Source organism: Manacus candei, unplaced genomic scaffold, assembly GCF_025592945.1.
Source record: "Manacus candei isolate 608988 ecotype Guabito, Panama unplaced genomic scaffold, ASM2559294v1 h1tg000050l, whole genome shotgun sequence".
NCBI classification, from domain to species: Eukaryota; Metazoa; Chordata; class Aves; order Passeriformes; family Pipridae; genus Manacus; species Manacus candei.
In genome coordinates, this window is record NW_026138098.1 from 18687277 (window position 1) to 18702640 (window position 15364).

The following is a 15364-nucleotide window of genomic DNA, read 5'->3' on the forward strand; positions in this document are numbered from 1 at the left end:
GGGAAATATTCAAACAAGTCCTTTTCTCAGAACACTATGATAGCATTCATGTTGAGTTCAAGAAAAAGCTAGCAATACTGAGAGAGAATGCCTTAGGAAGTTCTTCTAAGACAGAAAATCCACTCACTGGTCCATGGATTTATAAGACTTCAGCACAGACAAATTCACTGTAGTAGGACTTTTTCAATTCTGTAAAAATAACTATTAGTGTTTAAAGGTTCCTGAGAGAGCGAAAGAGCTGAACCAGGCTGTGACTGTTGGCTGTCCACCTTCTCCACAAAACATTTTAAAGTGGGGAGTTTGTTTATATGTTGAACTTAAAACCAAAAAAGGAAACTTCCTTTTGCAAATGTAACTACTCAGGATGTGACCACAGTTTCTCAAGGGTCATGTGACCCACTTTAGGTTTTTTTGGTTTGCCTTTTTTTTGTTGTTGTTTTTAAGACACTGCTGAAGAGCATAATTCAGAAAACTTGGTGAAACCACTCTGTTGTCCAAACTTCATAATGACCTTACTGACAAGTTGGATATCAGTCCTAACAGCATTTCTTCTTCTTTTATGTAAGTGATCTAATGTATTTCTTTTCCATTCCTTTTGAGAGCTTTTTTTCCTGAGCTTGGTGGGCTTATTTATTCCGCAGTCTAATTGTATGTACGTTGTTTAAAACTTTGTTCCTTGGAGAAAGAACATTCATTGAGACAGATGGATATTTTGCTGAATTTTCTAGCTAACATTTCCTATTCTGAGTGCTAAGGGGTCAGAAGACACCATGAAGTTAAATACCTGCAGCTTTGTAGATGAGATGACAGAGCTGCTGTTTGGCACTGTATAGAAAACATTACTTTTAATAGAGTACGAGGGAAAAGTTGATCTGTGTGCATGTTAACTTCAAGCCACTTCTGGACTCTGCAACTCTCCCTTACAGGACTTTGATGCTCCTGACTCACGCTGCTTCTAATGCTCCCTGCCAGCACAAAGCAGGGTTTTCTCACGACCTGTCTCTGAAGTCATCTCCACTTTGTGCGGGGAAGAAGTAGGGCTCAGCAGGGGTGCTATTAACACTGGGACAACCTGAACTAATGGGGAGGAGAGAGCTGGCAGCAGTTACATGGGCTATTGCCGACCTTTGGTAAGGGGGCAGGCACCCTCTGGTGGCAAAAGCCTCATTTTTTACGTAATGCGCACTCCCACACTACCCTGCTTCATGCAGGCATTCACAGAAAATCACCACCTACGTTTGGGGAATCCCACAAGGGCAGTTTCCGCCCCCGAGGCATGTAGACCAGCTATTCCAGCTTTTGTCCACTGGATATCCACTCCTGCCTCACCTTCTGCAAGCAAACCTATCCATAGATCTACAGCAGTGCTCTACCCATCCTCAGGATACACACAGGAATTTGTTGCTCTGTCTGGTTTTGTTGGCCCTTCAAGCCCTCTGCACCCTTCCACTGACACTTCGAAGACTCCAGAGGAATGACCACTGTCCACCACACAGGATATGGGTAACCAACTGTTCTTAGAGTTGTGAAATCAGCCATGCCTGCTCCATAGTGACTGACTAGTTCTGGCTCAGCAATCAAATGGCACAAGTCCCATTAATACAGTAGCATTTACTTAGAGCAAAGGTAATAGATATAGGGAAAATGCCTCCAAGTGCTTACATGGAAAAGTATAGGCAGGCTATATGCCTTGGAAGGAGGAATGCCTAGCACAGACTGCAACTCAACAAATTTCTGTCTCCATGTAAGAGTGACTCCTGCCCTCATCTCTTACTAAAGTGAAGGATTTTGCCTCTAATTTGAGTTCTAATGAAAGAACTCGTTTACTGGGATGCCAACAGTGCCTCTATTACTAAATTTACATGTAGTTGGAAATTTTGCTAAACTAAATACCAGCTAAAATACTTTTATTTTTTTATATTTTGATTTTCAGTAATGGTTTCCAGCAGGATAATTGCCTGTCATTCCTTTGTTGCCATGGTCATTTCTTGCTTGACTCTGGAGTTGCTCAGACACTCCCTGTGAGCCATCCCTTTTTTCTGCTCTGAGTTTCCCTAGATATTTGCTTCCTTTTCCATTTGCTGCCCCAAAGATAAATGGCACTAAGCCCCTGGCTGCTGCAGTTCCACAGGACCAGCCATTATTTGCTACAATAAGAAATCTGAGTCGGGGGAGGAAGGGAGAAGAAAGTCACATGGAAGCACGAGGCTACAAGCAAAGGAACTAAGGCAACTGCTGTGTACTGAGAAAGAAGAGGCACACATTGCTGTTTAGCACTGCAGGTTATGGCTGGGAGTTGTTTACAATATCTAATCATGTGGGGAAACGGAGCTATTCTTGCTCCCTGATCTTATGCCCAAATTGCATTCTGCATCATTTTCTTCACCGCCCTGCCCTCTGGGCAAGGCACCGCGTGAGCAGACTTATGTCGCAGGGAGAACGGGGAGAACAGGATGTCCCTCCGTGCGGCTCAAAAGCTGTCTTCTGCTTAGCTCAGCTCCGTGTGCAGCAGGTCTGAGGACGGCTAAGTCTGCCCAGGGTTACACCACAGACAAGGGGCTCCCAGCCCAATGGATTTATTTGCAGGTCCATCACTTGCTCAGCAGCTCTACCTCGGAGGGCGTAACCACTCTGGCAGAGGACTGCCTTTGCTGACAGCAGTAAGAGCCTCCCCAGCGGCACGCCTGGCTCCAGCACACCTCACCAATCCTGGCTCCTCCCACGGGCTCCCACAGTGCATTCACGGTTACTCTTTCTCTGTTCCCCCCACCTCCAGTGCAAGACCCACCCAGTCTGCAGTCTCATCTCCAGACTCTCTGCCGACAACGCGCTCATGAGGATGTCCCCCCATCTGCTGGAAATGCAGCCCGCACCTCTTACCGGCGTCCTGGTGCTGCCAGAGCCCCGCGGGGCACATCTCTGCTCTAGTGCCAGTTCCACGCTGTGTCTGAGCCAGGCACTCAGGAGAGGGGAAAGAGCGTCAACCATCAGTTGCTTCGAGAGTCTTTGAGAAATGATCCACAAGTCACTCAAGTACAGATATCAAATTCGTCTGCAAGGCTCTTCCACCCAGAAGCCTATATTCTCCCAGTCCAGAGGGTATATTCATGTGTGGGAGTTAGTCATAACCTCATACACAGAGACAGGGAGTTAGAAAGCTAGCACTAGGACTAGAACACGGCAGAGTTTAAGGCATCGTTTCTAACCGCTCTGAACCAGGAGGGTTGTGTGCGTCCCCAGAAAATCTAAACTGAAGATGAGATAGAGATCAAACAGAAAAACATGTATTTGAATTAGTTAATCCATCTCTATCCACCCAAAAAGAAAATTAAACAAACGGAAGACACCTAACACAGTCTTCAAAAGCAAATGGTACTTAAGCAGCACCCACTAAATGATATTAAACCTTAATTAAAACCATATTGGAAGTATGAATTGAAAATATTCTCTTTAGTCTTGTGGGTTTTCAGAGATTTCCCTCCCTTTAAAAAAAAGAAACTAGTAATTTAATCTCAATATATTAAACTGACCTATGTAAAATATTCCATGTAAAATATTATTTCTGCCATAAAACACATAATCTGTCACTGGTTTAATTCCATTAGAAAGCATACATTAAGGTCCATGTATTATGATCATTAGGATAATAAAAGTAATACAATATCACTTTTATTATGTTTGAATTTAAAACATTCTTCATATGAGCACAAAGAATAATTAAGGGGATGGGAGAAAGGTGGGTTTTTTAAAATTTATAATGAAATAAAATCACAGGCGGGAGCAAAGAGACTGGTTTTTAATCTGGAAAAACAGAAGCTATGCTTTTTACATCCATTGTGTAGTCTTAGACCTTTTTTTTCCTCTTTAAATTGCCTTATCTTTATAACTTTGATTTTGGTCATTTAATATAGCCAGTATAACCATAGATTCTCCACCCCTTCTAACTCCCTCTCTAAGTGTCACGGGGCTTTTAGAGAGAAAACATTTCTGCTTATGTAAAATAGGAAATACTTCTCCACAATAAATATTCTCCACAAGAAGTGGAGGAGAGGAGCTGGGACTTACAATGCTGGACACCTTAGCAGTAGGAAAACTGGATGCATTTAAGACATTAAAATTCTACTTGAGTTTCAGTGAAATGATACTCCCTCACAGTTCCCCACTATGGTGGAATGCCAGTGAAAAGATGATGTTGTGTGCAAAGCAGCTGTATTCCCAGCAGCTGCCATATGTACTGTCACCCCAGCAGTGGATTGCCAAAGAGCAATAGCTGTAGGTGAGGACTTCATGTTCTGCCTGAGGCATGTGCAGAAATTTAGCAGCATGCTGTTTTGAAAGGCAGGAGTCATATCTGTCTTTAAATCCTTCTCATGGTCCAGGCACCTCAGGCATGTCAGTCATATCATATGGAGCTACTTGAAAAGACTGCTGGAAACATCCTTGCACGCCTATTACTGAAAAAACATTTGAGTGTACATTTTTATCTATTTTCTATAATAATCAAGCAATCTTAAAATGAAATAAGACTTCTCCTTTTCCTCTTTTTTTTTTTTTTTTAAATGTTGAATATGTTTTCTTCATGAAGTATGTGGGAATGAATTATTTTCTTCAGGGCCACTCCACTCTGAGGGCCTGCACACAGTGACTGTCAGGCAACACAACTCAGTGGCTTTATGGAGAAGGGAAGGGCCAGGAGGTGTCCTTCTCATGAACAGGGAACTTGGCAAAGGAGTCTCTGTAAAGGTTTTCTCCCAGCCCATAAAGTTTTCTTGCAAGGGGAAAAGACTCTCTTCTCTGACAGCAATAAAACATATTTAGAAGACTGGAACTACAAGCAGGATTGGGATTCATATTTTCTGGAAAGGGGGCTGTGGTGTACCATATCCTCACTTGTTAGCATGTCTTGTTAGCTTTAGTGCATCTGTAATCTTTTTCTTGGTTTATAGCAGCTCATCTCGCATAGACCTCTCAGGCCTGCAGTGAGGAAACTGTGGAATAAACATAAAATTTTGAAACTGTATTTTCTATTCTGTCCAAAAAGTGGAACATAATGGCCACATTTCTAGGATGCCCCCATTAACTTGACTACTTCGGGAAGCCTCAGATACTATCTTAAGCTTTATTAGAATAAACAATCCCCTTGGAAATAGCCAGATATGGCATTCTGCTCAATGTCCTAACAGGCTAAAATGTTTCCATTCTAGATTTTTGGAGAGCAAAGACATATGCTTCTGGAAATCCAGAAGAGGAAATAGGTGAGTTCATGGTGAGATTTTTGCTTCCAGACAGGAAGTTAGAGGCAAAGTAACAAAATTGAATGTCTTTAGAAGACTTTATGTACTTATTATGTGTAAAAGATAAGTATCTGATTGCACGTTTTTATTTGCCTAGCGCAGCAGAGTCCTGTCATGTGACTGATGCTTTAAATTACTTTTAGGTAAGCATAATGAGCATAGGGAGTAGAGAGCCTGCAACACAGATCCTGAGCACATGCACCTTCCTGCTTGACATATGGAGGCAGACCCTCATGTACACACAGTGATGCAAAATCACAACATGGTGCATAGTTTACACTCAAAAATTCCCCTCCTTCCCCCCAGCAAAAACTTAGAGGCAGAACAGTCAGGCATGACAGGAGGCTAGGGACTAGGAGGTGGATATGTGCAGTAAGAGTTTGGCAGGATGCAGAGTGGCAAAGGAGTGGGAATGGGGTATTTTGCTTCAGGGGGAAAGTGTAACCCTAGCTCTAAAACTTATCTGAGACCTGCACGCACCAAAGGCTGAAGTTGTTCATTACCATAAAACACCCTTGAGCCCCTTAGCAATGAGTTCACATGGATTCATGATATGCAGGGGTTTGAAAGAGTAGACTCAGACTCTTCTCAGCTACCTAGTCTGGTCCAGTGTTATCATTTTTTAGGGATGCATTTAAACTTTGGAAACTTTGTGTCAGATCTGAAACAAAAGACTGCATTTATTACTTAATGGTGTATACTCGCTGACTTGTTTTCCATATTTGCAGATTACACATATGTTATTATAGGAACTACTCTGGGAGCACTTCTGTCAATTGTTTTTGTAGCATTAATCATATGCATGATCAAAACCCAAATGTTGGACCATGTCTCTGGAGGTAAGAAAAAATACTCCTGATCCCTTATCTAGAGATCTAGTTCTCCTTATCTTCTGATACAGCAGATCTGAGCTTCAGTGTTAGTAATTGTGTATGTACAACAGCCCTAGTTTTCCTATGAAGGACTATTTTAAACATGTCTGAAGTGATGGGCTGCCTGGAACTGTAGATTCACATTTCAGTATCATCAACTCTTTAGCCTCAAAGTTGTTTCTCATGATATTCTGGGTATGTGCTACAGCCAAACCCAAACCAGCCAAAATATTAGCAAAGATACAGCTCTGAGGAAATGAACATGAGATATTCCAGCTGGAAGAATCAGGGTGGGCTTTAGGAGAGTTGCATGACACAAATATCAAAAGAGTTTTGCCTCAGAAAGGATGGCTGTATCTTTACCAGCTGTAACTATATTCTCCTGGTTCCCTCCTTACAGCTTCTGCACAGGCCTATCACCACCCTGTTCCTGGTTTTGTAATTAACCACATTGTCTTGTTCTCTCTTTAGAGTCAGATGGCAAAATGGATAGAAGGTAAGAGTCATTGTGTTTTCTGAGGCAGTGTGATACACAAACCATGTTTAACTCCTCTCTCTCTTTACGCATGATGCTTTCCCATGACTGCCATTTGAATGATTGCACATGACACATATGTAAGCCTCTAGAGGATTGGGATATCTTGTGGATCTATGTGGAAAAAGGAAATTCCTTGTAATGGGGTTTTTAACATTTCAGAACTACACAAGAAATCCCATGAGACTGAGATCCTTTTTATAAAGAAAATCCTTCAAACACTTGTGATTGAGCTTCTTTTTTTAAAAATTATACTATATATAATAATAGCAAACTCTGGGTAAATGGCTTCATCAAAGGTTATTACTGTTTCTGGATCTCACTTCGGAGAATTCCCTTCACTCCAAGCTCTTACAGGTCAAGGTCATGCAATGATCATTCCTGCTGGAAGGGATGCATCTTTGCCCTTCACTTTCCTCACCCTTACCCAGAACCAGTATGGCCATGGAAAAAAGAAAATCCCCAAACCATCACAAACACAAAACCACCACAATTTCTCTCAGTTTATTTCCTGAAAAGAGCATTGAAATATTACTTGTGCTGAGTACCTGCAGTGTAAGTGCTACAGGAGGAGATTCTTCAAGAAAATTCAAGCTGCTCATTTTTATCATGGTTATTTTTCTCCATATGTCATAGTTTCCCATTTAGTCAGGTCACCAGAGACACATGTGGTAATTAGGTCTAAGTTGATTTTAGGTACCTCCTTCAGTTCTGAAGGGAATTCTAATTCATGGAATTTTTAGACCAGTGGCTAGTCCTAGAAAACCCTTTGATAAAGTAAGTCCATTATCTGAAATCACCTGGTTCTAGATTTACTCCAACCAACCATATAGCAATCCTGAATCCCTCAGGGTTACAGGCAACCTGAAACCCTCAGTGTTAATCAAGACACCACCCTTTTAGGATAGGAGAACTGGCATATCTTTTGCAGACAGCTTCATTTTCTGCTTGACTAGTTATGATTATTAATGTTCGTTCAGGGAAAAAACCCTTAACCCAGCTGTTAGAACACTCACCAAATTCACCTTCAGCCAAATTTTGTTCAAAATTTCACATCATTTTTTCCACAAATGCCTTAAGCCACTCAATAATTTCCCTGCTGGGAAATACTCCGAGTGAGTATTACCCAGCACAGTACTTTCATAGTCGATGGAGTTGCTCAGCCTCCTACCAGTTGAAGGCCTTGATGCAGATAATCATTGTCTGTGTTAGAACCCCGTTTAGCTGGTACTGACCCTAACCAACACATTGCAAGAACAGATTTCCAGTAAAGTCAGGAAGCATTCCAATGTGTCTCCCTTGATAGTTTCCCAAATACTTCAAACACAAGTGTTTTTACACCCACATGATACTGACAGCTCATTGTGAAACAATTAACAGCATTTACTGCTTTATTTAGTCAGGTATATAACATTAAGATTTAAACAATCAATTCAGGATGGGATGCCCTTAAACTCAATGGGATATTTACTAACACTTGAGAAGAGAAAGGCTTGAGGCAAGCTTCTGTCAGCCAACAGAACAGTAATTTAGATGTCAACTGACAATTATTTAACGTCCTCTTTTTTAATTAATAGCTCATGTCAGTATCAAATGCCATCTTGGTGTAAGCTTGGTAAATTATAATGCCTAAAAATTTCATGCAAGTTTAATGTATTCATAAAAATGTCTGGGCACATTTAATGCTAGCAATATTTTGAGTTAACTACAGTGCATGGCAGCCAGATTTATTTTGACAGGAGACAAAGAAAGAGACATACAGAGACAAGAAGGGTGGTGAGATAGAGAATGTTTACTAAAAGGGAAAAGGTACATATTTTAAATCTGCTGCAAATGAATTTGTTGTCAACACATCCTGGGCAACAGCACACAACAAAATTTCCCATGCTACTCACTGGGTTCTACAGGACCCAGCAGGAGATGAGGTTTTAAATGCAATACACAAATTATTCTGATGTTTGATGGAAGAGAGGAAGAAGAGGAAGAACTTGGGAGCTGCTTGCCAAGTGTTTTGGTGATTTTCTTTTCCTACCCAAAGCTTCATCTAGATATTCTCTTGTATTTTCCATCTTGACTTCTAAGAGACTGACTTCCCTGTCCTTTTCTAGGCTGTGCTTGAGAAACACGAGATATTTTTGAGAATTGTAGCGTTCTTTAGGTGAATGGAGAAGGTCTCAGGATGTTACCACACCTTGAAAGCCTCCAGTCTGCTCTGAAAAACTCTAAAACAGAGCAATGAATTGCATTGGAGGCGAAATCCTCTACTTTGAAAATATAAACATCGCAGATGGATGGCAGGGCAAAGACTAGGTTTGGGCAATCATAAACAGACTTGAATATTGAGCAGGAGTTCCTTCCAAGTAGCAGAACTGTCACAGAGTCTCTTTCCTAATATTTATCATGTTCAGGTCAGCAGCCTGACAGACAGAGATAGTGAACAAGATCTGATCTTAAAATTTCATATATTTCAAACTGGTTTGAAGTCAGATAGAAAGGCAAATGTCTTGTTTTAAAGCAGTTGAGAGCAGTTCTTTCCGATCCAAATAGTCCAGCTTGGTGTGGAACACTGTGAATTGCAGAATGCATCGTTTAACAGGAAGCAAAAAACATAGGCATGAGTCATATCACTGATACTATCACCTGCAAATGAGAGACACAACCTGTCTAGTCACCAGAATCTGAACTCACAAACAAACTTACCTGCACCCTTTGGCCCTGAGTCTTCATCTTCCAAAGTTCAAAAGCCTCTTTTTTTCTTTTCCTCTTCCAGGAATATTCCTTTCAAATTATGAAGTCAGTTTCATCTCCTCGGTTCTGGAACAGATGGGCCATGTAGATTCAGCAGAATCTTTGACACCTCTGAGCTCAAAGACTTGAATGGATTCTCTTAACTTCCCTCAGCTATACTCTATACTTTCACTTGCCAATCTTGTTTTTCCAAGCAGACCTTCAGAAGTCTTTCATTCTGCCAAGTAATATATTCTACAAACAACTCAATCATCAGGTCAACAAAGTTTTCATAAGTTGTTAGTTGTTTACAAATAAGGAAAAACAGAGCAAACAAAGACACTTAGCCTCTTTCATGATCTAAATAAGCCTTGCAAAATCAATCAAAAATTATTCCTGTGTAGTCTATTTTGACTGCAGAGCCTCCCTTCACATTGCCACCATGGCCAAATACCAGCAGTGAACACCTATGGGGAGAATGGGAGTGAAAGACAACTTGGAGAGCTACAGTCCCCTTAAGCAAACGTGCATTTGCACTTCACTGAGTAGATCTCACCTGCACAAGATGAGTCTGGCCCTGGTGATACACTGGAGCAGGCCCAACTCCTTTCTCAACAGATCCAGTAGGGATTATTGGATGGGTGATAGACTGAAGGCTGTATTCACTGCCTTAAGTTTTCTCAGCACGCATCCTGGGAACTGGGTTTAATGGAAAATATATAAAAGCTGCACAAATAATGCATGCTATTGCAAATAACTTAACTATGAGCAGAGATGGCCTAAACAACTCCATGTGTGTGTAAATGTTAAAAAATGGGCAAATGATGTCAGCAGAAATGGCTGTCTCAACTTGCACATATACATTTGCATAAACAAAATGTCAATACCCATTCTGTGTTGAGGGAATAGTCACCAGTGACTAGACCAATAAACTGGCTTTTCTACCTAGTTCTGCCACTGTCCTGTTTAGCTGAACTTGTTCTTCTCAGCAACCTTGGACAAGTCACTGGTTCAGGTTACCTTTTCCATAAAATGAAATTAATCTTTATATCACACACTTCAAAATCAAGGACACTAAGCTTTGCACTATGCTGGGGACAGAGGCTTTAAGAGGCAGCACTAAGACACTCTGTAGGCACTTTCACGTTCTCAGCTCCTCCTAGCACCATTCCTGAATGGAGGGAATACTTTGTATACAGACACACACCGAGACACAGTTATATATATATACATAAGTATGGCCCAAACTGTTAGGGTGAGATTAATTCATTAAACCCGTTTCCAGGATACAGCATACTTCACTGATGCCAGCTACCAGCCTGATGGGCAGAGCCACACTTCTGGCTATTTTTTGCTACTCCCTGGCCACCCTCCACATTCCCTGGGAGGGCATCTGGCCCAGGATGCCTGCGCTCCCTTCGGATCTAGGGGCTGCCTTTGTGGTTGACCTTTTCACAGCTGCCAAACAGGGAGGAATCCTTACTCCTTCCTACTCTTCTGCACAACTGTTTGAGGCTAGTCTTGAACAGCTTTAAATAATTTGATTGTAAGAGTTGGTGCCCAACTTGCTGAGTCAGGAGAATGCTTTCCTGGTAATATTCAGACACCTGTCAGCGGCAATTCTTTCCACAGCCATCATGGCCTCTGCTGGCAAACTTGCTGGTGCAACTGATTCCAGCAATAAGCGAGTAATTCTACCTCTCTCTGGAGCTTCTGCAAGTCTGGATAAAAAAAATTCAGAAATATTTCTGGAAGAGTACCCTCTTCACTCCTGTCAACAGGCACCCAGGATAACTCAAATACTAGATACCACCAAGCACAGAGCCTCCTGCTCCCTGGCAGCACCTGTCTGCCAACCGGACTGAGTAGCTTTGTATTGACTAGGGCTTGTCAGAGAGGTGACAACATGGGATTAGCTAGGAATGAAAGCTGCTATGATAACTAAACAACAGCTTGAAACCAAATCAAAACAAGGCCTCTTGATGCAAGAGACTCGGAGTGCCACGGGTCTTAGAAAAGAACAGGATCAAATCAGAGCTCCTGTGCATTCCAGATCACAGATTTGCCTGTATCACATGCAATTTCTGCACACAAATTCACTCTAAACTTATGAAAAAGGAATCACTGATTTCAGGTGGACTCCTAGGAGCCTTTTTCAGTGACATCTCATAAAATAAGATTATTTATAAATTCTTTTTTTAAGATCATGGGTACTGTCTGTACCCATTATCTTCATTTATCTTCAACTTTCCAAGAGTTCTGCCTTGAACAATCTGTACTAAGTATGATCACAGCTGTTTGTTTTTCTTCTGATGGTTGCTTATAATCATCCAGTCTCCATATTCCATGTGCATTTTACAACCTGGTGTCAGAGAACAAATAGCAAGCTGAAAGAAATGGGTATCACAAAGTGATGCTGACTTCTGCCTTGTAGGCTGCAAGTGCTTGGGGATCCATGGTGTATTTCTCAGCAGTTCACAGAAGTTTATGGGCTTAGAGCAGTGAGGTCTAATATAAACAAATCAAGGCTGTAAGACAAGATCTTATTCCCAAGTGCTGACACTAGATGGAGTAAAACTGAATAAAAGATTAAGAGCAGTGAAGAAAAGAGAAAAAAGTTCCTACATTTCCCCAACTCCTAATGCATTGCTCATTTGAATTCTCAGCTTTGATTACTGCTCTGAAGGTCACAATTAACATCTCACACTCTATACTTTGTAGGTCAAACATGGGATCAAGCCAAAACAGGTATGTTCTGGGGGAAGGGGAATGCTGGTGGTACAGGGGGGTGGAGTGCCTAGGCAGACACACAGAAGCTGTAGAGTCACATTTACATAGGTAAAGGTTGCACAGCAATAAAGGCTGTGGGGTTACCCTGAGCTCCTACTGACAGCCTGGATCTGCCAGACACTCTGTGTGGCTTTAGGCAGGTAATTTAAGGGCCCCATCCTCCAGCTTCCCAGCTGTGTACCTGGAATACCCTGACATAAGGCCCAGACATGTTGCAGAGCTGCCTGCCCTATGCAGCTGCAATGCAGCTGCCCCCACATTGGCAGGTACTTGAAGTAGTAAGTAACAAGAAAGATGCAGCCACGATAGGGATCCAGGAGCTGCTCAGCTGCTCCCCACTCCTGTGTCAAGGCAATACTGGGAAGTACCCAAATGACAATAGTCCAGTACCTGCAGTACAGGGAGCAGTTCTTACAGTAGGATGCTACCCTAAAGTGCATTCCTTGCTGCTAGTGGATTCCTATCTGGCAGTGATGAGGGCATCTGGAAGTCACCACAACAGCCACAATCATGCATTTGTTCTGTTAATTCACTCAGGAAAAAACAGATACTTCCAAAGGTACAAAGAAACACCTAGCAAAAAAAAGCTAAGTGAAAGGAATTTCATGAATGTAATTCCAGCAGCTCCATTAATAATTTTCTAGAATTCCTGTGATTTTTATCTGAGCATCTGCCAGCTGAGTTTTTACAATGATGTTATGTAAAACCAAAGTCAGAGAGTAACTGTTAACCTGTGATTTTTCTTTCTTTTCAGAGATGACATCCATGTACTGGAAAACCTAAGTACAAAAGATCAATAACCCTTTTGCAATCAACAGTTACCTGGTCTGAGGATCAATAGAAGTCTCTTGTGCACAGGCAGAAATCTTACCAATACCAATTCCTTTCTTTGTTCTTTAGTTGAAAGGTTGATTGATTGATTACAGGAAGAGCTTATAGTGCATGCTAACTTCAGTCACTTGCACCCAAAAAGCCTGCAATGCCCAGCAGCATGTATATGAACAAAATGTATGAAGAAAACAAAATAGATGAGTTCTGTTCATTAATAGATCCTATTTAGTCTGTGATAAGTATATGATTGATTTCTAAAATCAATTAAATACAAGCTAATAAAAAAGGTAGCAATATAATTCAGGAGCAGAATTCATGATCACTCCCATATTTCAAGATCGGTTAATAATGACTGCACCAAGTTGGAAAATCATTCGTTTGAATTTGAAGCAACACAAGGCTTCTCAAATTTTTCAGGAAATATATGTTTTGTGTTAATAGAAAAACATTCAGCCATTTTAAAGTTTTATTTTTTTTAGATTTAGTAATGATGTCTTTTGTCTGTAGGTGGTAGTGCTGATTTCAGCCATTTTAAATGAATTATGGCCATTTAAAGTGAAAAATTCCTTTTGAAATAATGTTTTTCATGTTTTGTTGACATTTCATGTCAACACTGTACAAACAAGCTAATCTGATATTTCCAGAATTAACCCATCTCTATTTTTTTAGTATAAGAAAATGCACTAAGTTCAATTAGAATTTGTGAATAATTTCACAGAATCTTCATTCTTGTTCTAGCTTTGTGTATTCCAGTGTACTTGATTGCATCAAAATTGCTTGCCAGTTACAAGCTTCTTACAGCAGGAGTGACAAAAAGAAAATTTAGAGCTTTGTCTCAGAACATTTAGAATAGTTTAAATAATTTTAAATAGTGTAAACCCAAGTTACTTTGTAAACATTTCCAAACTTCTACTATATTTGTGAGCCTGTGGCTTTGGAAAACAATGCTGTAGATTCCATTCTGTTTAATCCTCTTCTTTCAAGACTGCTGTATGTAACATATTGTCATTACAAGGTGCGAGAAAAGCAGGAAGATTTTTGTATTCCAAGCCAGGCTTTCCTTTCCACTTCTGAAGACAGGGCAGCAAATCCCAGCTGTGGGAGCTCAGGGAGCACTTGGCCAGCAGCAATGCCACGCTGGGCATCCTCTGCTATTCCTACAGCTCCTCTCAGGAAACCCAGCAGGACTTAAAGGCTTGGGAGCCTCAGGTAGATGGCATGCACAACATTAAGTAATGTCCCAATATTTCACAGGCAGAGCATTACAGCATTATATTGCAGCATTACAGGATGACTCCAAACAGGATGTTACGCTATTTTATTGCAACTTACAAATAACCATTATCCAGGTCCAAAGACCACAAACTGTAAATAAATTGGATCTTCATAAACTTTTAGCTCAGGCTAATGTCTATAGACATGGATTTTTTTAATCTCTCATCTAACATATATTCTTAAAATAAGCTTTTATGCCTCTGTCTCTTCTCAGTTATGCCATGAGCCAGATCCTAACAATAAAGTTCTTTCCAGTTCTTCACTAATACAATAGATGTAATCCAACTTAAAAAAAAAAAAGGCGATTGTAAGACTGAAGTCTAACCTAGAAGTTCTGTGTGTTACTAAGAAATATCACTCAAAAAAATCATGGAAAACAGAGCCTCCTATCCAGTAATCAACTTTCAGATCATAAAGAGCTGCAATTAACCCTACACATTAAAGGCAGAGCTGATGTGCTGTATCAGGGACTTAGAGTCAACATACTGTTAGAGCATACAAAGAGATATATCAGAATTTTGTTTTTATAAATAATAAGCTACTTTACTACTTGAACTGTAACTGAAGAGATTTGAATATGTTTTTTTTCTGACCTTCACAAAGCAGATAATTTTTCAAATGTGCAAAGGAAATTGGATAGTAATTTTTCCACACATTTTGAATAACAAAATGTAAGGTTTATTTTGAGAGAAAAATGGTATATTGGTGCACTTTCTCTAGATTCCTACATGTGTGTTACTCATTTCAGTAACACTGTAGTTCATTAGCACCATTTGCTAAGAGATAAACTAAAGCAGTAATGTGATACTTGTAAGTAATTGTGTGTACATGTGTAAGTGAATAAAGCATCTTGTAAGGTATCTGTTAATTGATTTGCTTCCTTTAGTATCAGTTTAATTAAGACTTGGAACAGAAGAGAGCATGTGGTCAGGGAGGAAAGTGATTACCTTCCCTTATTTGTGTGAACAAATGTTTCAGTACACATCGTTTTGGTACAGTACGGGAAATAAAGGTGAAAATAAAAAATGGTAAATAATAAG

General features: G+C 40.5%; 1 protein-coding gene across 1 annotated transcript; it reads left to right on the forward strand.

Annotated features, from left to right (window-relative positions):
• Positions 1-427: 427 nt before the first annotated feature.
• Positions 428-15196, forward strand: TMEM273 (transmembrane protein 273). Its single transcript, XM_051801284.1, has 6 exons — positions 428-561; positions 5205-5255; positions 6023-6133; positions 6638-6662; positions 12150-12176; positions 12973-15196. The coding sequence occupies exons 1-6, from the start codon at positions 507-509 to the stop codon at positions 13016-13018; spliced, it is 315 nt and encodes a 104-aa protein (XP_051657244.1). The 5' UTR covers positions 428-506; the 3' UTR covers positions 13019-15196.
• Positions 15197-15364: the final 168 nt, after the last annotated feature.

Coding starts and splice junctions, on each gene's coding strand:
- TMEM273 (XM_051801284.1), top strand. CDS start 507: ATGACCTTACTGACAAGTTGGATATCAGTCCTAACAGCATTTCTTCTT. Junction 562..5,204: donor AGCATTTCTTCTTCTTTTAT/GTAAGTGATCTA, acceptor TTTCCATTCTAG/ATTTTTGGAGAGCAAAGACA. Junction 6,134..6,637: donor GTTGGACCATGTCTCTGGAG/GTAAGAAAAAAT, acceptor TTCTCTCTTTAG/AGTCAGATGGCAAAATGGAT.